This window comes from Trachymyrmex cornetzi, unplaced genomic scaffold (assembly GCF_001594075.2).
Source record: "Trachymyrmex cornetzi isolate Tcor2-1 unplaced genomic scaffold, Tcor1.1 scaffold147, whole genome shotgun sequence".
Taxonomy (NCBI): Eukaryota; Metazoa; Arthropoda; class Insecta; order Hymenoptera; family Formicidae; genus Trachymyrmex; species Trachymyrmex cornetzi.
In genome coordinates this window covers 790,952-817,505 of record NW_017296059.1, presented here as the reverse complement: position 1 = coordinate 817,505, position 26,554 = coordinate 790,952, and the positions used below count along the sequence as shown (strand labels likewise).

Below are 26,554 nucleotides of genomic sequence, written 5' to 3'. Positions count from 1 at the left end.
TAAAAGGAAGCATTTAACTGAGTTATGACGTCACAAGTGAGAATTATCTGAAAATCGCTGGAAAACAACTATTGTTAAGCAGCGCTTTGAAATCGGTTCGTTTTATCAATGCGCATGATTTAATTATTCGGAACGATTTCCTGGACGATCTGATCATTAATGCAAATTATAAAAATATTATATTTTTACACTAAGTATAAGTATATTCAGGCCTATGACGTCAAAGCTAGATCTTTTTTTGCCTAAATAATTCCCAATGAATTATCTATATCCTATATATGTACATGCATATATATTATATTTTGTAGTTATTCAAACTGCGCTCCGAAATTTTCCCGGACTTTATCTAACGCAATTAAACTACTGCAATAATATCACAAGTTAAATTAAATTGACAATGTGCTGAAAACCTTAAATAAATTTATTTCGAAAAATATTACCTCGGCCAGGACTTGAACTCGGATCTCTGGTATTCCGCACGAGCGTCCTAAGCCATTAGATCATCGAGGCTTATCTATCAGATAGTGACAGTCAGCTTTATTGTTAACACATATTTCAAAAAATTCTTTCTGGATGTTTCGATCTACACTGATTATCAAATTTTTAACATAGTGACTGTGGTTTTGTTAGTATTACTATTTGACTGGTATAGCACCTCTTATATTTTACATGATTTTAAGATGAATTTGACGATGTATATCTTAAAAAAGGATAAATGCGATCATGTTGAATATCATGAAATTCTGAACAATCGGTCGGTAAATCGTTTACAAGCAATTCATGGTCTCCGTAGGACATTCATCAATATAGATATACAATTTGGGTAACTTTCATCGAATCACGATTTGTGTATGACGATAAATATGAATGTAAAGGTTGTAATTTTATTTTTTATCTGAAGATGACTCAATTCAAGAGCCGAAACATGTAATGTAATGTAATGTAATGTAATGTAATTTGTTTCATGATACGTTAATAGATTTTATACATTTTATATTTTATATATTATAGTTCTTATATTTTAGATATAATTACGTTGACTCTTATATGCCTTATTTCTTTTGTATTGTCGTTCTTGTTTCCACTTAATATGGTAAATTCTATTATAAGCAGCAAGAAAAATAACACATGGGATGTATTCATTATCTTACAATTAACAGAAACGTTACGTCGTCGTTTATCTCGTCTAGTTGTTTGTCATCGTCGTTAACTGTGTTATTGGAAGATAAATATTTCACATATCGTCATAATAATAGAACAGCTAAAAATTTGTTGTTCTTTGTAATTCTCTTAAGCGCTTAGGATTGACGTTATAACAGTGTATGTATAAGACTGAATTACTGTCGAATAAGCTGGCTGCTAACAGATGATAACAAGTGACGTGGTAAATTTTCTTCTTATTCACCTATTCTTATTCTATTTAACCATGAACAAGAACAAAAAAAATACAAAGATGACCACAAAACTGACTCTTACTTATTAAGATCAATGTTATTAAGATCAATCTAAGTACAAAATTAGAATTTTTAATTAATAATTAATTGATTAACAGTTGAGGACACACTATAGATATTTTTTTAAATCAAACATAATCAAAGACAACATTCGCAGACAATAAAAATTGGAGATAATAATTCATAAAAAATAATATAAATCTTTCAAAAATTTAAGAAATGAAAAATATTGATTCTATTGTTTCTACCAACGTATGTTTAGTTTTTTTTTAGTTTAACTTATACTTTATTTCTTCTAGTTCTTAGAAATCTACTTAGATTAACTTTAATTTTTGTTTGATTTATTCTCCACTTTTTTTTAAAAACTAGAAAAAAATAAAGAGTAAATTGATCTAAAATTGAAGTTAATTTGTATTGGTAGAAACAGACATAACTACAGTTGTATCCCAATTCCTGACGTCAGTGCAAGTAAGATCATGCGACACCAGTCGGTCTTGCAATCAGTCTCATAGAAGTCATCGGGACGGCTGCACGTGCGTTATGTCACGATTGTCTAGTGGGTCAGAAGACGTTTGTGATAACGATATTAATGGTGGAAATATAGAAAGTATTAGAAGAAACGTCACCGGCAGGATGGCCAACGGTAACGAGCAGGAAGGTCGCGTTCTGGTGCTTTATACGGGTGGTACGATAGGAATGATGAGAAATGAACAAGGAGGTGATTATTTCATGAAATTTAAGAAATTACCTTGTAGATTTCGAAAGACGTGAAATCTTGCACCGTAATATCTTCATCACCATAAATTTCAGACAGCTGAACTTCACATATGAATGTTCTTCTTCTTCATTTTTTATGAAATCCCATCCGATCTCACGAAGAATCTCCGATTTTGTACATCCTTAATTTTCTCCTTAGTTTTTCTCTCGTTTCACAGACCAAGCAACTTACGGATTTTTAGTGTCTCTCGTCCACAGATCGTTGGTAGCACATATTCGTATAACTTAATTTTTAATAATAAATGGATTCCAATGAAGATTTTAGATCCAAAGAATGGTTCACGTAATTTGTCTTATTGGATCTCTGGTTTTATCTTTGCTATAGAATTTTTGAATATAAATCAAAAGAAAATTATAAACATAATACAATTAAAGCTCCAAATGTGATGATAAATAAATTAGTATAATAAATTTAAAATAATGTCACATCATTTTGTGACATCATAATTATTTCCATCTTTATCATACTTTGCTGACAACAACAAAATGACTGTTTTCTATAGTATTGGTGCCATTAGCCAATGCGTTTGTAAAAAATCTACGGAAATATCCACAATTACATGATCGAGAGTATGCTGAGAAAAGATTCGGGGCGATGGGACCGCTAGTTTTGCCGTAAGTATTTAATGTTTAATATTATTTGCAGATATTATAATTGCGAATTCCCATACAGAAATAATGAGTCAATAATAATTTCTACACGGAGAGAATTTTTTCTTAGAATTTACCCTGAAAATATGACAATCGTGGGACAACATTGTATTTCGAAGAATTTTAATATAAATCTCTCTCATTCATTAATAAAACTACAATAAAGTATAAAATAAGTTTAATCAATTTTACTGAAGTAGGTAAAAATCTTTAAAATATTGTATTGTATCACAATCACCATATATATTTTCAGGATAAACTTTAAAAGAAAATTCTCTCCGTGTACAAACTCGTTTTGTCAACTAAATTTTCGTTGGAATTTTAACTTTGAACTTTCATTGGTGAGAAAGAAATCGGATATTAAATAAATTATTTGAATTGTCTTTAAAAATATAATTCCTTAATAAAATTGGTATTTATTATTAATTAATATACCTATATTTAAGATTGTCTTGGAATAAGAATAAATTATAAATACCGGCCTAAGACCTTTTTGTTATTTTTAAGTTGAATATAACAATTTTCACATGACAAGATTAATCACTCGATTTATTGTAAAAGATAAGTAATGAAGCAGCATTGATTTTGGAAATTGGAAATTCGGAGTTTCTTGTGTGCCAGTTTTTTCAATCCGATTATTTTTCGTAGGGAAACATGACCCGTAAAAATTCCATATAATTTGCGGAAAAACGTGAACCGGTTCCCCGCGTACCATTTCGCTTTCTCTTGCGCAATGTTAAAAGTGTTTTCCTCTTAATCTTGCAGCGTGACTGCAGCTGACAGTCGTCGGGTTGTTTACAACGTATTCGAGTACTCGAATCTCTGCGATTCTAGTAATATGACCATGGATGGCTGGATTCGCATTGCTAACGATATTAAGGTATGTTAATTCAGACATAAAGACAGAGCAACTTAAAGAAAATATGTTGCTCTCTTATTAAAATTTTTTAATTCAATTTATTTTTTAAACAATAAGTTCTTAAATTACGTAATTTTAGACGCAAATAAAGATGTATAAACAATATATTATGTATCAAGTGATTCACGCTCAATATTTTTAAACTGTAGTTTCAGTTAATCTAATCTTACTCGAGTTAAAGGAAAGTATCCTTTAACTCAAGTTACAAGGAAAGTATGATTAAACTTGCAACCAAAGCTCTCTATACGTGTTTAATAAAGGTGAAGCATACTCGACAATAAATTAAATTATGGTAAGGCAATTCTCAGAGCTTCTCTTTTGTAGGAATCTTACGAGCGCTTCGACGGATTCGTGATCCTTCACGGCACCGACACCCTCAGTTACACTGCGTCCGCTCTTTCTTTCATGCTTGAGGCTCTGGGCAAGTCTGTCATCCTAACCGGTTCACAAGTACCGATTTTTGACACGAGGAGCGACGGTCTGGACAACTTCCTCGCGTCTCTCGTAATCGCGGCGAATTACAATATACCTGAAGTATGCGTGTTCTTCGGTACAAACTTGTTGCGTGGCAATCGGACGAGCAAGGCGTCTGCGACATCATTCGAAGCATTCCAGTCACCGAACTTTTTACCTCTCGCCATGGCGAACGTCAAGATTGAAGGTTGCTACATACATTCAAGACAACAGTATAATTTTCTTGAGATTTTTCTAAAGTTTTAGTGAACAATACAAGAAATGAAATCATAATACTTGAAATATATATATGTATATATATAATATAATTAAATTATTATTCATATAATCTATTATTGTGCATTGTCTATTATCAATTGTTTGCAGATGCATTCAAAAAAAAAGATGATTTTAATTTTAAGATATTCAAATGTCTCCGTTTTTTGAACACTTAAAAATGTCTTTGTTAGTCTTAAATTTTTTTAATAAACAAAACATTATGTTATGTATTTGGATTTAAAATACTAAAACTGTTAAAATTACAATATCTTTTATTATTAAACGTTTTGCAAAGACGTTTTAAATATAAACATTTTAAACATCGTACTTTTTACAGTGTGCTATAAATATTAACATTTTTTTCTCTAAGAAAAAATCTAATTTGATTAATATAATTTACGAGACATCTAAAGAATTCAAGACTAATATTCCTTCGCAGTGGACTATCGTTTGATTTTCCGAGCCTGTACTATGGAGAAGTTTTACGTACACGCGTCACTCAATCGAAACGTAGGCCTGCTCCGCTTATTTCCCAGTATCACTTCCGACCTGGTCAAAGTGTTTCTTCAACCACCCATCGAGGGAGTCGTGCTGCAGTCCTACGGCTTGGGGAACATCCCGACAAATCGTGATGACATCATCGAGGAGCTTAGCGCGGCGACAAAGCGCGGTGTGATTGTTGTGAATATCACACAATGTTCGACCGGATGTGTCTCGGATACGTACGAGGCTGGAAAATTGCTCCAAAAAGCTGGTACCGTATAAATAAAATCACTGATTCAAAAAAAGATTAATCATTCAAACATATAGAGATCTCTCATTTGAATGCAGCTTTAAATAATACTGAAAGCTGAAACTTCCTCGAGATTATTAGCAATTTTAATTCTTTATCTCTCCATTAAATTTTATCTTTCTCTTTTCAGTAAAATTACAGATTAAAATTGTAGAAAATGTTACGGAAAACTTGCGTAATAAAGCGCGACACAGAGTTATAAACATAAATATTTTCCTGTGTTTAAGTTATGATAGTGTTACGTATTCTACTTCAGATAAATTTTATTTGAATTGCGATAGCATTACGTATTCTACTTAAGATAAATTTTATTTTAAGACTTGCAATAATTCGCTATCAATACGCAGGTGTGATATCGGGTTTTGACATGACACCGGAAGCCGCGTTAACGAAACTCGCGTACGTCTTATCGAAGAAGGATTGGGATACTGAAACCAAGCGACAAATGATGCAAACGAATTTACGGGGTGAACTGACTGCCGGTCGACCGCCCAAAATACAGGATTGGGACCTGGTGGAAGCTGTTGCTCGCTCCTTGAGATTATCCTCAACAGTAGAACTTCAGGAATTGGGGTCGATCCTGTTTCCAGCTATGCTGAACGCCGCAGTAGTGAGACGCGATGTTGTGAAACTCGAGTCTTTAAGAGGATACGTTAGTAATCTTCAATATTTAAAATTTTACGTTACTAATAATTATTATCTCTTTCAATAAGCAACAAAATTGATAACCTCTAAAGAATATTATAAAAAATTAAACATTTTTAAGAGTCGTTCCCTCTTTTCCATCACAATGTGTTCCCAGTGATCGAGAATAGATTAAAATGAATTGAAATTTTTACGCGTATTTTAAATCCATTGAATTCAGTTGAATGGAAAAAAAACTTTTTTTATTCATTTAGTTTCAATTGGATTCAGTTAGATTCAGTTGGATTAAAAAACTGCATTTCCTATTCAGAATTTTGAATTAAACGATATTCACAACGCATAAAGAAAGCTAATATTAGTTTTAGATTGAAAGGCATAGAAATGCGTTTCATGTAATTCCTATAATAATAAAAATGCATTTGGATTGAAAAGAATTTATTTTAATGTTTGCGAATGCGAATGTAAAATAAAAATCTAAATCCATGTCAAGCCATTTCAATTCATTCTCGTTTAGAGTTGTATTCGTGACAAAATAGTATAGCGTGACATCAGCTGAAGGATTAATTTTCTATCGTTGGAAAAGAGAATCTCAAAAAAAAAACTGAAGATTAAAATAGATTTATATATTAATAAAAATATTAGTCTTTGATATATGTCGATAGTAAGCTAATCACACTGATTACATATGGCAATATAATATAAAAATAATATACATTTACAGTGTATTACGGATGAGTTTCTGAATTATTTACTAATTAATTTATTACTCTAATCGGCTTTTTCTATTTAGGGCGCGGATATCTCGCAAGCAAACGCAGATGGTCGAACGGCTTTGCACATAGCCTGCTGCGAGGGAGACTTAAAAGTCGTGCGACGTCTTTTAAAAATGGGTGCAAATGTTCACATTAAGGATCGTTTTGATCGCACGCCTCTCACTGACGCGATCGAATACGATCGTCATGAGGTGAGACTGTTCTCCAGAAATTAAATCTGAATTTCAACCCTATCATATCTCTTTATATATATTACAAAAAATTTGAAATACTTGTGATTGAAATCATAAAATAAACTGTTAAAGAGGATTTTGATGGTCTCACAAGAAGATCAAATAGTGTACACACGAAGGAGGATTTCGCCCAACTTTAAATATGTTTTAGTATTCCCACTATCTTCTACTAATTCACGAGTAAGTAGCACAACGCAATATTCAAATATTTGCGAGAAGTTTGTATCGAAAGTTTCTTATGCGCTTTTTTTAATGTAAATTTTTTTACAAAATTATAAGTAAATTTAAATAATTAGGCATTTAAATAAATAATTAGGCAATGTATGTAATAGAAAAATTATTATCTTATAATCATAACATTATTTAAAAGCCTGCAACCAAATACGAATATAATATTAATTTATGATTCAATTAAAAATTCCTAAAATTAAAAACTTTAGATACAAATTTCTCGAGAATACTTAAATATTGTATTATGCCATTTGTTCATAAATAATAGGTAAGTATATTAAAACATATTTGAAATTTAAGTGAAATCCGTGTGCATTATATACTTGGCTCTTCTCTTGTTACATCATCTTTATCGAAAGGTATCTTGTTTTAATTAGCAGACTAAGATTCCATGATCAAAATATCATTGTTGGAAGTGCGTTTTATGATTTTCTAGATCATCAGGATATTACTGCAATGTGGAGCACATCTTCACGGCGATGCTGTGCTGATCAGCGAGAAGATGTGCATGGCCGCAACCGCAGGAAACACGAAGCGTCTGCAGTCGTACTTGCTGGCTGGCGCTGATTTATCGCAAAAGAATTTTTCTGAACGCACGCCACTGCATTTCGCTGCTCTTCATGATCGCACGGAAGCGATTGAGTTCCTGTTAGATCACGGCGCAGATCCGCATTGCCTCGATATGCTAGGACAAACCGCAATGGATCTCGCAGAGGCTACGCGAGCTGCGAGTGCCGCGCGTTTGTTAGAGTCTTTCAAGCAGGATGCCGTCCACGACGACGACAAAATTACAGCATGAATATAAAATCTTGTATTGCCTATCCACATTTTAGATCCGATTATACCAACGTTGCTGTAACTTTAAACAAGACTTAAAACTTTTTTTTTCTCTCTTTCTGTCTCTCTCGGCTTGAGAGAGAGAGAGAGGGGGGGGTGAGGGGGGGACAGAGAGACAGAAAGTTTTAAGCCTCCTTTAAAGTTGAAGTAATATTGGTGCAATCGGACTTTAGTTATCTAAATCTGAAAATAATTATCTCAAAGGGATCCAGAGTAAAACATTTAACTGTGATTTGTTCTATCTGATTCTTTCGATTTAAAACATGTACATAGTTTATTGCTTATATTTTATTGCTTATAGTTTATTGCTTATCATATTGTAAGAGAAAAAAATTATTTAACTAGTTTCTTGAATGAGATCGATGCAGTCGAGTTTTAAAGACTGAAAAGTGATAGGATTTTGGAAAGGGGTAGACGCGTGATGCGCAATCTACGCAATAACATTTTTGCTATATATTATCGAAATTGGTAAATTTATAATTTATAGAATAAATATGTTTACAGAATAAAATGTATTTTACAATAAAGTTTATAAATATATATATATATATATAGCATTTTTAGACAATTATGAATAAAAAGCTAACGATTCTCGGGAACTAAATTTTCTAGGAATCCTTAGAATCTTAGAGTCCTGGAATCTTAGATTCTGAATTATAATTTTGTATCTTACTTTAATAATATTTGTACGATTTCATTATTTAAAATATAGTATCAATAATAAAATAATAACCCTATATAATAACTTTAATTAATAATAGCATGTGATCGTTTGAATAATATTCATTACTTGCATTATAATTTAATTAGAATATTACAAGATTTATACGCTTCTTTGTATTAAATATATTTATTATATATTTTTAAAATAGTTTTTATCTTATGTACGTAAAAAATAATCTACTGCTATTATTTATCTGCTGTGCTGATGACTAATTTTCTTCTCATATTTCTTCAATTTTTTGAAAAGTTTGAATTTTTGTATTTTGGAGAAAATCACGCAAAAAAATTTAATGTAAGCAAATCCTCTTAATTTACCTGTGTTATCATGTAGAAATCGTTCATTTTAAATGAAACTAATAAATTAAATGAAACTGATAAATGAGAATGAATTAAGTCTGATATCAAACTATATGTTTGTCAAATAGCGGTGGTTTCTAACAATTTGCGTAAAAGCAAAAGTGAAAGCGCCATCATCTAAATATGCGACGAAGTTTCTCTTAAGCGCGACGAAATTTCACACCTCGTGCATCAGAATAATGAAGATCAGCCGTCCTGATGTAACTCATTCGTTACACTGTGAATGATTTTAAAATTGAACGTGAGACACATTTGCCGGGTTAGAGGGTGTTTTGCAAAATTTTCACAAAATCATTCTCGACGCGACATTCGCTTCGGCAACAAGAGTGTGTGATAATAAAAGACTACTCAAACACTGCCCATCTCGCGATCGATGATACCTTATTTACAATTTACAATTGCGAAAATCATGGCATTAAATTACGCCGATTTGCGCCATCATACTTTTAAGAATGTTCGGCGTCACAAGGCATTCCTTGTAGATGCGACTGCAGTCGTGGTGTCCTTCTCGACCTACTCTGATAGCTTCCTGAAGGACTGTGCCATTTGTGAATTCCTTAAACCACTTGTGACTATTTGAGATAATTAAGATAAATTCATATAATTAGAATTTAATTCTTTATGTAACCAATTAAAGAATTTTTCCGCATATATTCATTCATTTGATTCAATAATCTTTATATATAATTTTTCTTGATTGAATAGTTAATGTGCTTTGTCACAAATTTTAATGTCTTTGTAATTGGACGAAGCATAATATAGAAATGTAATTCTCAGCTATTATTAAGAAAAAAAAAACAAATTTTTACTCTTGCTTTAATCGTTATTTAATTGTAATGTATTTTGTCATTCAATATGAATGATATTAATTATCTTACTCTTAACATATTACTTCTCCAGTTTGTTTCTTTACTGTCTTTCTCTCCAAATTTAGCAGAGTTTATTACATATATATTCTATTAACTTGATTAAATTATTAATGTAGTGAATACTCATTAAATAAGCAAATAAATTTTTCCATCCAAAATAATATTATTATTTAGTTAATTCCAAATTAAAATAGTGGTTAAAAATCTCAAAAGTATTTTATATATTAATAGTTGTTAATTACTTATTATATTATAAAAAATAATATTAAAAATTAGTCGTACCTTGATAATCCATCGATAATCTTATCGGTACTCGAAGGATTGTCGGAATGACTCGCCTCGGAAACGATGGTGCAAACAATGCGCTGGACGCAGGGTGTGATGTATCGATTGCTAAACACGATCTCGTTTATCGTATCTCCCATTTGCGACCATTGCGAGTCGAGACCTGACACAGAAATTCACACTCTAGGTAATTCAAGAATATTTACAATAAATTTATTATCTTAACACAGAGCAGTGAATAGGAATGAAACTCGTACTTCGATATTGCATTCCCGGGCCTGGCTTCGATAAAAGAGGCACCGCCAAACTGAGAATGGCTGTTAGCATGCCAGCGATTGACAATCCTTTCGTGTTAACATTAAGCAATGGTAACACTTCGCCATTCTCACTCACGTGATTCATCGGTATCGTGAAGAAAGGTACTGATACATCCCAAGTGATCTGGAAAATTCAAACGGGAGATTCAAAGATCTCTCAAATGATTTGAAGTGGAATTCTTCAGAAATGACTCGAAGTTGAAGAAAATCTTGCTTAATTATATAATAAGATTAATTCTCGCGGAATTTACGTGTTTCAAAAATTTCCACTCAATCAACTTCGATATACTCACTTCGACTTCTCCACCTTTAGTGTCAAACGAGATGAATTGCGGCTTTTGGCCATTAAGATTCATAAACGTCCGTGAATTGTCATCGCCAATTACTCGCACGAAGAACAGCGCGAAGGGTAGAAGAATCAGAGCGGCCGAATCCGTCGGTGTGGCCCTCATGTTCAAAGTCTTTTTAGGAATAATTGAAGTTAGGAACAGTTGAAGATAAAACGTTAACACTTGCTTTATCGGATTCTCGATATCCTCGACTTTCTGCCGCCCGCGAAGTAATGAGATGCATTTGTGCTACCCAAGTGCTTTTCAACGTTCCAGTGCAGCAGACCCCCACTAATTTGTCCCGTTCGTAACAGGCTCGTCCGCCCCTATCAAGACAGGAAATACCGATTTCTCGCGACGGAATTAACGAACCCAAACGGCGAAATCCAGAATAATGTATTATTAATTACTATTGCATTCGACGAGTCGCTTTTACATCTTGCCATGCACCGGGGAGAGATAAAGGAACCCAATAATTATGAGCGGCTTCTCGTGACTTATTATAAACATAATTTTTCATCTGGTGCAACAAAAAGAGCGAATGTGACGACGAGTCAATTAGAATTATAGACTCGGCCAGCTGTAACTTTCAGTGAATTTCCCGGGGCACCGTCTAGAACCGACTTCTCCGTCGAACTCGAAACGGGGGAGAACGCGACACGCGAGCTTCGCGAAAGGTGACTTTGATTCGCGCTCTGGCTTCTCCCCGTGCGATTTGTAGCGAACATGCAACGTATAGATGGAATTTCTTTCCGAGAAATTTCCGGAAGGATTCCGATATATGATCTCATAGCGTGAACTCTACTACTTACATCTACTTTCGCGGTTTCTTGCATTTAAATCCTTAATCCACTTTCGATCTTTCGTTTGGTGACTTTTTGATTTGTATCTCTTTGACTTTATCGAGTAATCGTCGACTTTTATAAATCTGTTTAATATTCTTCTCCTCACATAGAAAAAAATGTAGGAAAGTAATATGAGCTAGAATTCTAGTAAGATTTATGGAATTGGCAAGTCAATATAGGGACAAACACTCACTTATGTAAAATTTATTTTACTTCTCTGGTAAATGAACGATCGTCATATAATAAGGCCATATTATAAGGTACTTTTTATATTTCGTAAAGTAAATTTTGAGAGTTGTTCATGCGTACAATTTTGAGAATAGTATAATTTATTTTATTGTAAGATAATAATCAGTTGTGTGAACGGATTTACCATAATTGTATTTTTTACCTTACACCTCTGATATTTTTTTCTTCAGAACAAGTAAAGTTTGTCACAAGTTCGACAAAAAAAAAATAAAATAAATCGATAGACAAGAAGTACTTAAAATTTATAGAAGAGATCGTAAAAAAAATATTTTTTTATTAATTAGAATATTTTTATTAATTTAGTAAGGTAAAAATTATTCAACCATTTTTCTTCGCATTTTTTTACTATAAATTAAAACTTAATAAAAAAATATTTTTTTTTTTGCGAACTCTTCTACAAATTTTAAGTACTTCTTGTTCATCGATTTATTTTATTTTTTTTTGCAAAATTGGAATCATTCGGAGCGCAAATTATATTAATATCATTCTATTTAATCGCATACATTAGCGATTATTAAAAAATTCAATTTTATATTTCCAAATTAAATTGCATCATATATCACTCTTTGAAAACGTAATCAAAATTAGCTACGTAAACAATTGGATAGATACAAGTCATAACTAATCCAAAGTTCCATACATTTCGTAACGCGCTACAGGAAGTCGTAACATGGACAAGATCACTTCAGCCACGAGAAGACGGAGACCGAAATCGCGAAATTTCGCATGTCAAAAGTCAGTGAACATCTTAAGAGGATATTGTTGGCGACTGACCATTATTTCAGCCTCAGAATTTCGAACGGAGTAACCTGTGATGACAACGTGGTTGCAGTCGTTGCAGAAGAAGAAGAAGAAACGGCCTTCTCTTCGTCCGCGACAACGAAGGCGACGACAGGGAGACGTCATGCACCACGAAGACTTAACAATGAAAGCGAAACCGGGGCTTCAATTATCATCCACGACTTGTGTTCAGACGACCAGAGCGACTATATATGACTGAAAGCAGACATCACACAGTCAGTCCGTGACACTGAATCGCCATATCTCATCCTAGGATACATCTCAGTTTCCACGTTGTATCTTAAAGAATTCGCTTTTCCTTTATCGCTATCGAAGGTATTTACTCGATCCACTTTAAATAATTACGTTTATATTCGCCCGATATATGTCACGAGAAAGTCTTCGGCAAATTGCTACCTTGATTCACCATAACGTAACGTTCGCAAAGTATTCTAAAAGATTTATGATATCTACATTTTATAGAAATTCAGTTATTCATCAAATTGTAAATAATAAAACTGCCGATTCAAATATCTAATTTTTTACAGTAATTAAACGATATTTTTAGTTTTACAAAGAGATATACTCTTTGTTGTGGAATATTGTAGAGTACCATATTCGTACAATATTCATTAAAACACGTAAATACTATCGACATTTAATTTAATATAATATAATATATTAATATAACATGCGTGTTAATCATTGGTTCACTGAGAAAAATATTCGGTTGGATTAAAATTCTTAAAATAGACGAATCGGAATTTTCTGAATAAATCTGCTAGAATTCTAAAATTGAGATAGTCGTAGAATTCTGATTAATACAATCTCCTAATTTGCCTGTTTTTAACCAGATATTTTTCTCAGTATTTATTTTAAGTTTTTTCTCAGATGACATTTTGTATCTCGCGAAGTTTAACCGTGACAATAATTAGCTGCTTCGCCATTCTGGTCAATTGCAGTCCGAAGTTCGATGATGGAGGGTAAGTCTTATTTTAACGGTTAAATTTTTAATAATACAAGGGATTTGTATTCAATATTATTTTGCAATATGTTCAACATTTCTTCCCAAATGTCACAGAAATGCAAAAGACGCTTAAAAGGCATTCAAAAAGGGCTTAAAAATTAAAATGTATTGAGATATTTAAAGAGAAAATTAATGTAATTTTTTATCGTTAAAATATCTGTGTTATGTATCTTTGTACGATCTATCGATAGTTTTGTGCCGAGTTCTATCAGCTACATGGAAAAGCAGGCGAAAGCACAGGATCAGGTAGCTATGCCGTCTCAAATTAAACAGCACGACGAAGCATCGAAACGCGAATCCGAGACGAACGACATTGCGGATCGTAGCCAGGAGGCACGATTTGGTTTCACCAATGTCGGAAGTACAGGGAGCGTAAGTATTGGATCGAGTTCTTTTTCCCATTTTTTTCATATTTTATTATAGGTATCTATTCTTTTGGGACATAATGCCACACTTCTTTATCTCTTATTTCTGCAATTTCTTTTCCCTCTTATATCTTTTCCATCTCCTATTTCTATCCAACTCTTACAAAATTTTAGAAAATTTTCTTTAAAAAGTGTTGCTGCACTCAGTATTACTTTATCTTATTATTTTCGATAATAATTGAAGTCAATTAATCGGAAATTCATAGTGGCGTAATTAAATTAAATTTACGTAATCAATTAAATCCGAAACAGGGTTACGGCATATCACCTTATGCGCCGGCGAAAATAGATCTTGGAGGACTTCTCTTGGGAGCTATCATAGGCGTAGGATCGATTCTCATCATCCCAAAGCTTCTCTACATCCTGTCGGGAACTTACGGTGCTTATGCGAGAAGTAAGTGTTATATCAATTTATAAAATCCATGGTATAGGAACGTATTCTTATACCATAATAAAATCTATATATATTGATTAAATCCCTCGTTGTTCATTTTATTTGTTCTCGTATTTACAAATCTCAAATTTCATATATCTCTTCCTCAAACCTCATGAAGCTTGACGTTTTTTCATTACCGAAACATTAATAATTTCCGCGTTGTAAACCACTAAAGAATCTCTCAGAATATTAGTTGACGTGATTTTTCAACTTCCATTCAACTTGATGGATTTCTGAATCAAAACTTGATCAAATAAAATATGGAAAATTTCAAAACAACGTCATTCCTACTTCTTTCTTCAATTTTTCGTTGAACATTCCGCTTCTATAGTATCCATAAAATGTATATCAATTGAACGCAGGTGAAGATAATGGCTTCACGCACACTCTGACGAGGATCGATGATGTCCTGGCTCGCCATGGCATCGACACGACCTCGTGCATGCAACGCGCGGTATGCACCTACTCGCAACAGGCGGCCGCCGCAGTGGGTGACGAGGACGAGAACAACGGGAACGAGAAAGACCAGAAGGTGACATCCTTCGAGAAGATGGTGAACACAATCACCGGCAACCAGGTGTTCCGCACAGCTATGCAGGGCACGGCGATCGAGGAAGCGGTGGAAGCCGGTAGGAAGGGTAGAAACTGCTCAAGATCGTATCCACATTGTGGCTTCTCGATGGAGACCATGCTGTCGCTGTTGGCTAACGTCATCGCGACGGTGAACGCGCGCGTCGCGACGCCCACTGGTTCCTCGTTGTAATATTGCTTATGTAATTTTTACTCTTCAGAGAAAGACGATTATAATTTAAATAGCAGATTAAATAATGGAAAAAGAGAAAAGAAGCGCATAAAAAATAAGCTCGCTGTATCTTGCGTATACTACACTATATGTGACAAAGAAAAAGAGGCAAGATAAGAGTTTAACAATTTAACAGGCAATAGATATATAGAATTATTTATCATGAGTGGTGAAAGTCTCGGTAGCTTTTGTAGTATTTTAATTCGATTCGTACAACGATAGCTTCATCTTTATTTCGTCGAGAATTACATTTGTATGTGTGTCGGGTGTCTGTGTGTATATGTTTGCAAATTAACAAAAGTGAAACCTCGGCGCAACCCCCGTGCTCTCACGTGCGCTCAGCGTGACACGCTCTTCTTTCTCTCTTCGGCTACACATAGAAAATGTTATATAGTCTAATACGGCTTTCACATTGAGGAAAATAGAATCGACTAGAGTCGCGATACGGTCGCAGGCGCATCGCGCTTAACACGTGTCAACAATCAGTACAGGCACTGCCCATGACGATGTCGTATTTACTTATATGTTTATACAACATTCTCCCCGGACAACACAGCACGCATACACAGGCGCGAGGATGAATCGGAAAGTAAAGACACGATGGTTTCCCTACTTATTTCACTCTTCCGGCTTGTCACGGTGCAAGGCAACTTGAAAAAATCACTCCGTTTCAAGCATTATCTACTTAGACGTTATCGCCTAGAGAAAGTTAAATCACATAATAAAAAGAGAGAACATTTGAATTATTTATCTAAAAGAAAAATTTGGAAAAATTCACAAATTAATCCAAAAGTTAAGGTAACAGGTTTTTAATTTGTCCTTTTTTAACACGTCCTACAGAAGACGTGTTTTAAGTAGAAGAATATAATTTCTATATGTATTACAGATACGTTAGTTGTTAGTTATAAAATATAAGAGACGTGTATCTTTACTTTTTCATTCACTTTCGCGTATTATTCTCGGAGCAGGACGTTCGTGTGCGAGATATTGATTCCTAGGAAAAAAGGACTCGTTCTTAAAAGATACATTTCTACGCTTGGATTGTCTTCACTAGTAAATGAAGGTTAAATTATTTTCATATTTAATACGAAGAAAAATGAATATTTTGAATACCTTCTACACAAGGGAAGGCAATAATGAGGAATGTATACTTAATTATTGAATATGGTATGCTCTTATAAAACGCGTCTATCGTCAAAATGACGTCAGGAAATCGATCGATACGTAATACTTACAAATTAATAGTATGACAACAATAGTGCTACAACAATGTGTTATTATTAAAAGACTAAAGATAGCAAAGAACGTTCGTGTGAATAAAAAAGCACCATTTCGCACGAAGATATCCTTCGTTTTTTCATCACGTTTCCAACATTTTACATAGAATTGGTCCTTGCAAACAGGTCGCAATTAAATCAATAAAGTATAGCGATACATTTCTGTATTCGTGCGATCAATATAGATTTTTCGGAATGTCGAAGTGCATTTCGAAAATTCTTCCTGGAACAATTTTATAAAATTCAACGTTAATTTCAGCAATAATTTATATTCTCTATCGCGATATTTTCGCGCACGACTCTCAAACTTCAATATTTACATTCAATAGAGATTTAATTCTATCGAGAGTTTAGTGAAGAACGAAAATATCTTAATGTCGATGTTACTTTCTTCAGAATTTCCTCATTAGTTATTAAAATGAGCAAGAATTTCTTTCACGGACGACTTAACTTGACTTAATACTGTCGTTGAATTTATATCGCATTTTATTGCTAAATGTGTTATTGATAAATCTCGTCGAGTTAATTCCGTCTTTGGAATACTCTCGATATATCTATATACTACCGATACTTTTTTTAGAAGAATAATATCTCTTATATACATATATATATAATATATGCGTAAGAGCGTCATATTCGATCGAACGAACAACTTTGTTACGAAGCGAATCACGAGTATACACGATAAAGATGAAAAATAAATTTTATAAGAAAAAGAAGGATATAGTTTTGATCTAACAATAAGTTTTAATCTATTAAGATAATTCTAAAAATAAAATGCATGTTCAATATATATAACTAAAAATCAATATAAAATTATAAATAAATACATCTTTTTTAGATTATCTTCAATATATGATAACTTTCAACATATCTTTGCATGCAAGGTGCTATAATTGGTTCTTGTGATTCCTGTCGTACAAAAGCCGATTCGTCGATGATATCTATCTGTGTTTGTATTGTAATAATTTCCCTGATGTCTTTGGTTACCTACTATCACATCTCTTAACTGTCGATACTATCTTCGGTCTCCTTAAATCTCTCCTGGATACGTACGCGGCACTTTGACTATTACTTCATGTACTTGCGCTTCGGCAGAAGTAGAATAACCCCTATGGCCACGCAGATATGCCACAGACTATGAATGAGATAATAATTCCTGCGTGTTTGCAGAAACGCGTAACAAACAAGACCCAAAGTAACGAGAAGAACTCCGGCTGGGAAGTAGATGGTCCTAGAAACAGAAATATCTTGTGCTGCAATAAAGCAGGAAGAATATAAAATGCAAAGAAAAATACAACTTCGGTCGCGTCATGAAAAGATAATACTCCTGACTTTACTCCATTATTTCGACGTTGTCTTATTATGTATTTATATGTACATTCCCAAATAGCCTGCAGAGACAGATTTTGAACAGAGTATATGTTATCAATTTCTGATGATAGAAAAGCAATAAATTTCACACAGTCTGTAATATTTAACAATGTCAACAAATGCTAGAAATAGGACAAAGCCTGCTGCCAGTCTACTGTCAGAGTGTCCGCGCGCGTAGATTCTTACATTCGGTTTCTACCATAAATCTGCTGATATATCAGTAGACTTTGTCGACAGATCCTGAGCTTAATGCAGAACAATTGACCTTAATAAAACAAATTCTATAGATTAATTATGTTACTTTTAATTATATAGTATCGATTGGGAAATTGCTATAGATCTACAGTAGGAATCTAATTGAATTTGCTGCTAATTTTCCAACAAACTATTAGCATTTTGCTAACCGAATTACAATGTTCTATTTATCTCTATTTATCTCTAATTACCTCTATTATATCATTTTTATTTTTTTTTATCAAATAGTCATTCCCCCCCTCAAAGCTTTTCTTTCTTACCTATACGGACGCGATGGATATCTGATGGTGCGCTTTCTCTTGCATCTAAGCCCCCAGGACAGTCCGATTAAGGCGGAACCAGTGACGGCTGGCAGTAGGAACACCCAGAGTGCCGTACGGTCCATCTCGGCGCCCATCGCGAGTACAATCGCACCAGCCACCTGACAGAAAGCAGTCAATCGTGGCCCAAACGATGCCATCGCCACTAAGGTCACCCAGATAGCCAGCAACGCATTGAAGAAGTCGCAGAATTGTAGTACGCTTAATCGCATGATGCACACACTGTAGACCTCTTCGCCGGCCTCGCAGGCGTGGTAGAACGTGGAGAAGAACATGACCGCGACGTAGGCGACCGCTTCGGTAAAGTATTCGCGTTTTACAGCAACGTAGATCGAGCCAAGGAAAGCAAAGTTACTGAAGGTAAGGGCGAGCAGTTGCAGAAGTATGCCGCTGGTGCTGAGAACGTACGTGTTATCCGCACAGTCGAAGCCGCGGTAGCCGCCTGTGCAGTAGCACGCCGAGAAGACGAAGCCGCCGCTCATGTAGTGCATGCACTTGCCACGATGTCCGCAACGACCCTCGATGCACGGCGATGACGATACAATGCTCTCCACCCGGACGGCGGGACAGCGCGGCAGACAGTCGCACGTTTCGCACGCGACGTCGCCTTGCAAACAGGTGCGGCTGCAGGAACAGGAGCTGGTGCTGATGTTGATATTGGCACCGTTGAGCGTCTTTTCCTCCGATTCTTCCTTTTCTTCCTCGGGGCAGAAGACACGAAGACTAACGTACCAGGTGCCTGCCTCGGGGAAGGGCACGTGCACGTAAGCCGGTTCAGTCGCATTCACGTACATGTCCGCCGTCGTGAGACTCCGCGCGCGGACGCAACCACCGCCAGAAGTGATGTTCGCGTAGTACCCTAAAGAATTTCAAAGGAACGGGGAGGATGAAATGATGTGTATTAAAGAGACTCTAGAAATTAATCTTAATAAATTTTAACTTTGTATAAATTATGCATACTCTACTTTTTTATATTATTATATATTAAAAACAAAGATTTGTTGCAAAATGAAATATATTGCATAATCGCGACTGATAATCTAAGTTTATCTTCAAACTATACTCGCGTTGAAAGAAGTATCAAATTTTCTAGTTTAATTCTAAAAGAAATTATTCTATTAGAGGTAATTTTAAGACACACGAACCGACCTAAGGAAACACAGGCCACGAGGACAATGTTCTTTTTGTACTTCTCTTCCACGTCGACCAGCTTGAAGCCAAGAGTGACCGTGCCGCCGACATCGTACACCCGACCGATCTCGAAACTAAGGACGGAAAGAGCCTCGGCGGTTACGTTAAAGGGTTGGGGCTTCGTGTCGTTGCCAAGCAGGTGTTCGTAGTCGAAGAGGAAAAACTCAGGGAAGGATTTTCGTGACAGCACCACCGGGGTCACCTGATCGACTCCGACATCTGTTTGGTGGCTCATTGGCAGTTGCATCGTCACATTCGACGCATTTCCTGACAATAGACGAAGGGTCACAAAGTGGAAGTTGTCTACGTAGGGCTTGAAGGATAGCGACATTGCCGTGGAGTTGAGCAGGCCATCGGCGAGATTGTCCTCCGCCGTGACGTAGACGACAATGTTGCAATCTTCGCCGCAAGACGACTTCAAAGACAGGCTCAATTCCTCGAGACCAACGTCCAGTACAAGATATTGTACTATCGCTGTATCGGAAGTCTCGTCCAACTGTACCTTATATTCAATCTCAGAATCTACTAATGACGTCGTAGCTGGCATCTCCACGAACATTTCAGCGTCCATTACGGTCTCACAGGACGCACTGAGACCTGCGAACAGCAGTTTCTCGTTATCTTAAAGAGGCTGGCAAAATCTGGCTCCATCTCTCTTTGAGCTTTACAAAAATAATAATAATAATAAAAATAATATAGTAACTTATATATATATTTATATGCAATGCTATAAAAGAAAAGAAATTATACAACATAAAGGAAAAATGAGAAAAGAGATGCACGATAAAAAAGTGAGATATCAGCAATAATGTTGTCTAAGAACCTGAATTTGAACAAAATTTAAAAAAATAAAATGTAAAATAAAATGCAAACTAAAGTGAAACTAAACCACAACCTAAATTAAAAATACGAGTCACTTTTACTTATAAATATCAAAAAAACGATATCGCTTTCAAGAAAATATTTTTAAGAAATATTCCTATTTCAAAAACATTATTGTTATTAAAAAATTATCGGACAAAACGTGAATGTTTATTAAAATAAAATACTATGCAATTAGCGCTCAATAGATAATATAATTTTATTTTATTTTTAATTTTTTATTTATTAAAGAAAATGTAAAAAATTGCATTTTTCTCTACCTTGCTGTTTGATCTTTCCATCTTCAGGATCGGTCCAGGATCGAAAAGCGATCGCGTACCAGTCGCCCGCCGACGGAGCCTCTATCTTGATTATATATTGCTCGCCGTCACTTTGCATCTCTAGACTGTACTGTCGCCGACGTTTCTTCTTCTCTATCAGCTTCGCAGCCACCTTCGATCCATCGGGACAGACAAATGGCAAACTGGCGGATTTTAGATACAACGAAATGTTGAGCGGTGTACATCTACCTATCCCGCCAGTTTTTTCTTCTTTTGCTGTGAATCTGAAGTGCGACAGAATATATATCTTCATAAGAGACACTTAAGGAAACGTAGATAATAGAACATTTTACTGCAACGAAAAGCAAGTCAAGCGAATAAGATAAGATATATTAAATGATCTCATTAAAATATATATGTGTGTAAGATGTATATTAGAATATATGTATGAAAACAATTTAGAGATATAAATTTTTAAAGTTGCTCCCATTCCAAAATTAAACAGAACTAATGAGGATAAATAACATTTGTAGAAAAATAGTGAGAAAAAACAAAGTTCTGCTGCTGCACGGAAAGAAGAATTTACTAAAGTATCTAAAAATTTACCTATCACGGAGAGAATTTTTTCTTAGAGTTTAAACTATATTTTCTACTACTACCATATTTTCAGGGTAAATTTTAAGAGAAAATTCTTTCCGTGTATATAGACCTGAAAATAATTTACTTGGACCATTAAAATAATTATGTAGGAATCTCACACACACAAGCAACATTGCAAAAAGTTTTGACATTCTAATAACCAGTTGGAATCTTCTACATATAATTATTTTGGTCCAACAAAATTATTTAGATCTGCATCTAGCTAAATTTTTAGATACTTCAGCAAAATCTCAACTGTGTGTGATACATCCTCGAATTGCACGCGTTAAATAGAAGGGTAAGTTTTTTCCCTAAGAAACGCAAAAAAATGAAAAATTTCTTTATTACCTACAATAATAAAAATTTTAACATTTTACGTTTTCGCTATAAGGAAAAAATTGCACAATCGCTATCCTAATTTCGAAAAAATCCCTATCGATTTTTTCTCGGTTAGATACGTACTTGAAGGCAACCGCGACGGTACGTTCGGGCACATTGAAGTGGATGATCGAGATGTGACGATAGGCGTAATAATCTACCAAGACATTGCTCGGTTGTTGGGCGATCTTCTCCAACTTGCCGCATAGCCCCTGCTGGGCTGCAAGTGTCCATGCCAGTAGCACGGCTAAAGCGCTTTCTCGCATATTCCGTTGTCTTGCTACATAAGGAAGGTGCTCGTCCGATTTGAAAAGTTGCTGCGAGAGAGAAAAAATGCAAAATGCATTACACGGTTAAAGAACAAATTTTCTCATTTCCTTTTTTGTATGATTTAAACCAAAAACTATCTTCGATAGAATTAACTTAATGTGACATTATTAAAGTATATTTTATTATTATATTTGTGCATCAAAAAAATTACCGCGACAACTCCTATTTCACATTCTTGTCTTTGATTTGTTAAAAACTACCTTAATTGAGATAGCTTACATGATAAAAATTTTTTATCAGGACTACCGCTATGATTAGTGGGCGCTTTTTGAGACACATCCTGTATGTGTATGTATTTTTTTTATAATTGAATCAACGTTGTACAGAAAAATGTTAGTAGCGTTAGGTGGATTTTTTCGCATTTAATCTTCGTGCAAAACACGCTTTGTATGAAAAAAAATATATTGTCGAATTCTTATCTGTATCGAGTAATTGATAGATACTGTACATTTCGTGAAACGCGCAATATCATTTCACAATCGATAAACAGCGAGAACCAGGAAATTCGAGAATCACTAATAGAAACTATCTTCAACTGCAAAGTTAAGCGGACTCTCCAGTTTTTATTCTAACATTAGTTTCACCATACGATTGTGGCGATTGCATCACTATTAGCTATAAAGGATTCCAAAAGGATTCCAAGTAAAATCCATTTATTCTTGCAATAATAAGAATCCGAAAATCTTTCGGCGAAAGTCTCATTTTAGATAAGACGTACCACGGTAAAATGTTGTGCCATTTTTTTAATTTTCCAGGAAAAAAACAGAATTTATTTTCTTGAAAAGAGTGTGTACATTGACTCTGAGAATCAATTTTATAATGAAATAATTAATAAGCCAAAATTTGCTGGATATTGATGCGCAATATATCGATTTATTAAAAAAAACATTTACATAATTAACAAACTAAGAATAGCAAACGTTTCAACAGAATTTTTGGTCCTTCCTTTGCTTTTATTTCAAACACATAGTTTTATTATCGCGTTAAAATCGTACTACAGATTATTATTAACAGACTGATGTTCGCAATGGTCATCTCTGCCAACCGGTCACTGTTTGTAACCATCCAATGGACTTGTGTTGACATTTGTTTCGTTGCGTTAACAAGAAAAATTTTTTAACATGTTTTCAGATTGACTACGTATAATTATTTTAATTCGTGATGAAAAATATTAGAATTGTTCTATATGTTAAATTGTTTTATATGTTAAATTGTTTAAATTTTATTGTAATATTAGAATTGTTCTATATGTTAAATTGTTCTATATGTTAAATTGTTTAAATTTTATTGTTAACAACAATAAGGAGAATAAAAAATTCTTTACTTAAGGAGAGTAAAAAATTCTCGGTCGATACGTTTGCTATTCTTAATCTATTAATTATGTAAGTATCCTTTTAATAAATCGACATTGCACGCCAATATCCGCGTGGGCTCATCTTGGCTTATTAATTATTTCATTATTTTTTTTACTATCACTTCAAAAATTCTACGATTAATTACCGTAAATAAAAAATATAAGTAATCAATTTTTGCAAACATTTTTAATTAAGCATTCCTAACTTTTTAAAAATACATTTATATGATAAGAGACATTTCAATCTATTGAAGTTAAAATGTCTCTTATCACATAAATGTCTCTCCCTAATTGTTTAATTCAATATGTTAAACCATTTTAAGGCTTCGAAACCTTTGATTCATAACAATTCCGTTTATATCCTTCTACGTAGAGCTTTCAATCAATAACTATAGATAGAAAATATTTTCCTGCATTTCTGCTTATAAATAAGAGTATTTTCGATGCTCCACATCGCACGAGGGATAATTTCAATAAATCTTTGTGGAAAGACATGTGATCTTCACGAGATTCATTCAACCATTACTTAAATGGAGTTTTACGGCGTTTCTTCGCATTCGGAAGTGATCCAACTGCCTTCTTGCATCTGACGGATGAATTTTATGTAACTCATTTAAGAGATTGAAGGAGCAGTAGATTTATATGTGGTATGCACCGCCAAGTAGGTCAGATTCCATTGTTAATTCACACTTCCTGCGGTCGACAATGCAAGAAGCAACAAGCTGTCCGCATGCTTATCATCGAAGAAACGCGTGAATGACGTTAATGTTGAGCGTCGCAAACGATTTCTTTTAACCCTTTGTTCCCGAGATTATTTGATATTCTTGAGATCCCGCATTATGAATCCTCCCGTGTAACACGGAAACCCTGTGATTTAATTACCATGAGTTATGTGGCGGAAAATTAAAGTCGCGGGATTACGAGAATTGCAGATTTAATTTAAATTCGCGAAAAATCCAGAGTTGATGAATTTCCATAGAAAATCCAGGGGAAACAGAAGCTTTTTGTTGCTCATCGCTAAGAATTATTTACAATCGGCGATTATTCATAATATAAAGTAATTTAATTACCGCTAAACATGCAATGTAAAAAATTAAAATATTTAAAGGCTTTTTAAATCAGCTGTGTATATAAATAAAAGTCTCAAATTGAATTTTGATGTAACGTAAAACGCGCGTAACGTTCAGAGATTAACAGATTTATCTTTCTCCTTTTTTTCCAACGTAGAAAAAAGGAAGAAAAATAAATCGTACAAGCAATTCAGCTAAAAATAGATCTTTGAAAGCTAGACTTTTCTTTTGACCATATTACGTGACTCATAATCGCTCGATAAGATATATCGATGAATCGACGATTGCGGAGTCGTACTGAGAGTCGCTAAATGACAGCTGTGCATATCACGGATTAATTAATCCGAACTATTCAGGCTCCACCAGCCGAAGCTATTGAATAAAACATCGACAATTGATATTCGATATCGTAAAAACGAGATCGGTTATCGATATTCCACTTATCTATCCATATATTCACTTATTGTCGTTTCGGGGTGACGCGTGACTAACAATAAGTAATCTATAATTATACTTCCATAGAGAGCAGTGTTAGAAGATCGAAGATACATCCGAGTATCTTCAAACGTTTTTAAATAGCGATTGAAGCAAATTGTTCGATTATTATTCTATTATCAACTGTTTGAAGAGAGAATTTAAATAATACAAGAATTCAAATTTAAAAAGACAGAAATTAAAATAATACGAGAAATCGAATAAAAATTGAAAGAAGCTGACAGAATTTTGAACTCTGTTAAAAATAATCTTTGATGTTATTGAATGATGATAATTTGATAAATTAAAATTCTGAAAATTTTAAGTTTTTCTATCTTCTGCATGTATTTTTTATTATAAAATAAAATGAAAAAAGTCATACAATTATAAAGTGAAGACTTATACTTTATTATCAAGATTATCGTATAAAGCATAACAAGAAATATATATATTTTTTTTTTGTTATATTTTAATCAATGATTAAGCGTAAAAGTAAACGTAAAGTAAACGAGATTAGATTTCAAATTTAGAATAATTGGTTATTCGAAGAAAATGCATTTAAAAAACTGATGAAATTTTCCTCTCTACAAAATTTAATTTTTAATATTATTCAAAACTATGAATAAAAACTTATTAAAGAGTTATTTTTTCTTTATATTGATCTTTATTTTACAATAAAATAATCAATATTATTTCGTTTCTAATGTATTTTATCGTGTTCTAACCTATGATCGTTAAAACGAGATCGAATCTGGCGATTAGAATATAGCACAAGTTGAATAAGATTAAATCTACAAACTTACCTTTTCACGAAGCGTACTTAGATTTATTTAAAAAAGTATATATAAACGCGTTTCGCGTTTGCTGACGCAAGAATATTATAGACACAATTTCTTTTATAATATCCTAGCAACAGCAATTGTGCGCATTATATACACAATGTTAAAGATAATCGCGTTTTTTTCGCTTCACTCGCCTCGTGCACGATACGCTCTCGGTGTGCGTCGACGCGACGCCTTGCGCAAGTTGCCGTCGTCGCGACGCTCACGAGGTTCGCGAGGAGAGGAGCACCGTGTCTGACAGTGAAAGCTCTTCACCTGGATGAGGTCCAGCCGTGACGCGATTCCAGCAACAAGTGCTTACGCACGAGCGATCGCAATCGCTCTATTTAAACGGAGCAAATCGTATCTCTCCGCGCGGCGAAGTCACTGATAATTTCGCGAGCGATTTCGTTATCCCTACCTATTTTCGCGAGCCCGCA

The 26,554-nt window shown here is 34.1% G+C and overlaps 3 protein-coding genes across 6 annotated transcripts; 1 reads left to right on the top strand and 2 right to left on the bottom strand.

The window, feature by feature from the left end:
• The first annotated feature begins 1,959 nt into the window (after positions 1-1,959).
• Positions 1,960-15,497, top strand: LOC108757716 (L-asparaginase). The gene is given in 11 exon segments (XM_018502231.1): positions 1,960-2,172; positions 2,735-2,846; positions 3,648-3,762; positions 4,126-4,462; positions 4,973-5,287; positions 5,674-5,978; positions 6,762-6,935; positions 7,645-7,923; positions 14,073-14,260; positions 14,500-14,645; positions 15,050-15,497. Coding segments are annotated over 11 exon segments (2,550 nt in total). The 5' UTR covers positions 1,960-1,994; the 3' UTR covers positions 15,451-15,497.
• Positions 9,194-11,138, bottom strand: LOC108757713 (uncharacterized). Its single transcript, XM_018502228.1, has 4 exons — positions 10,890-11,138; positions 10,537-10,720; positions 10,277-10,442; positions 9,194-9,697 (listed from the first exon to the last, which is right to left on the bottom strand). The coding sequence occupies exons 1-4, from the start codon at positions 11,046-11,048 to the stop codon at positions 9,541-9,543; spliced, it is 666 nt and encodes a 221-aa protein (XP_018357730.1). The 5' UTR covers positions 11,049-11,138; the 3' UTR covers positions 9,194-9,540.
• A 2,156-nt stretch (positions 15,498-17,653) lies between the features above and the next one.
• Positions 17,654-26,554, bottom strand: LOC108757707 (transmembrane protein 8A). Of its 4 annotated transcripts, none has more exons than XM_018502216.1 (6): positions 26,536-26,554; positions 22,150-22,382; positions 21,049-21,332; positions 19,865-20,503; positions 18,656-19,574; positions 17,654-18,000 (listed from the first exon to the last, which is right to left on the bottom strand). In XM_018502216.1, exons 2-6 carry the CDS (start codon positions 22,329-22,331, stop codon positions 17,838-17,840), a joined length of 2,187 nt encoding a protein of 728 aa, XP_018357718.1. In that variant the 5' UTR covers positions 22,332-22,382; positions 26,536-26,554; the 3' UTR covers positions 17,654-17,837. The 4 variants fall into 4 exon arrangements, with proteins under 4 accessions (XP_018357718.1, XP_018357716.1, XP_018357717.1 ...); XM_018502214.1 differs by lacking the exon at positions 26,536-26,554 and adding an exon at positions 26,270-26,526; XM_018502215.1 differs by lacking the exon at positions 26,536-26,554 and adding an exon at positions 26,391-26,526.

Bases quoted from the DNA above. Each gene is read 5' to 3' on its own strand.
- LOC108757713 (XM_018502228.1), bottom strand. From the start codon at position 11,048: ATGAGGGCCACACCGACGGATTCGGCCGCTCTGATTCTTCTACCCTTC. The intron at 10,443-10,536 runs GTACGAGTTTCA...TTTCTGTGTCAG, and splicing joins CCCGGGAATGCAATATCGAA to GTCTCGACTCGCAATGGTCG. The intron at 9,698-10,276 runs GTACGACTAATT...TATCTCAAATAG, and splicing joins ATTATCGATGGATTATCAAG to TCACAAGTGGTTTAAGGAAT.
- LOC108757707 (XM_018502216.1), bottom strand. From the start codon at position 22,331: ATGCGAGAAAGCGCTTTAGCCGTGCTACTGGCATGGACACTTGCAGCC. The intron at 20,504-21,048 runs GTAGAGAAAAAT...TGCTGTTCGCAG, and splicing joins TGGAAAGATCAAACAGCAAG to GTCTCAGTGCGTCCTGTGAG. The intron at 19,575-19,864 runs GTCGGTTCGTGT...GAAATTCTTTAG, and splicing joins CGTGGCCTGTGTTTCCTTAG to GGTACTACGCGAACATCACT.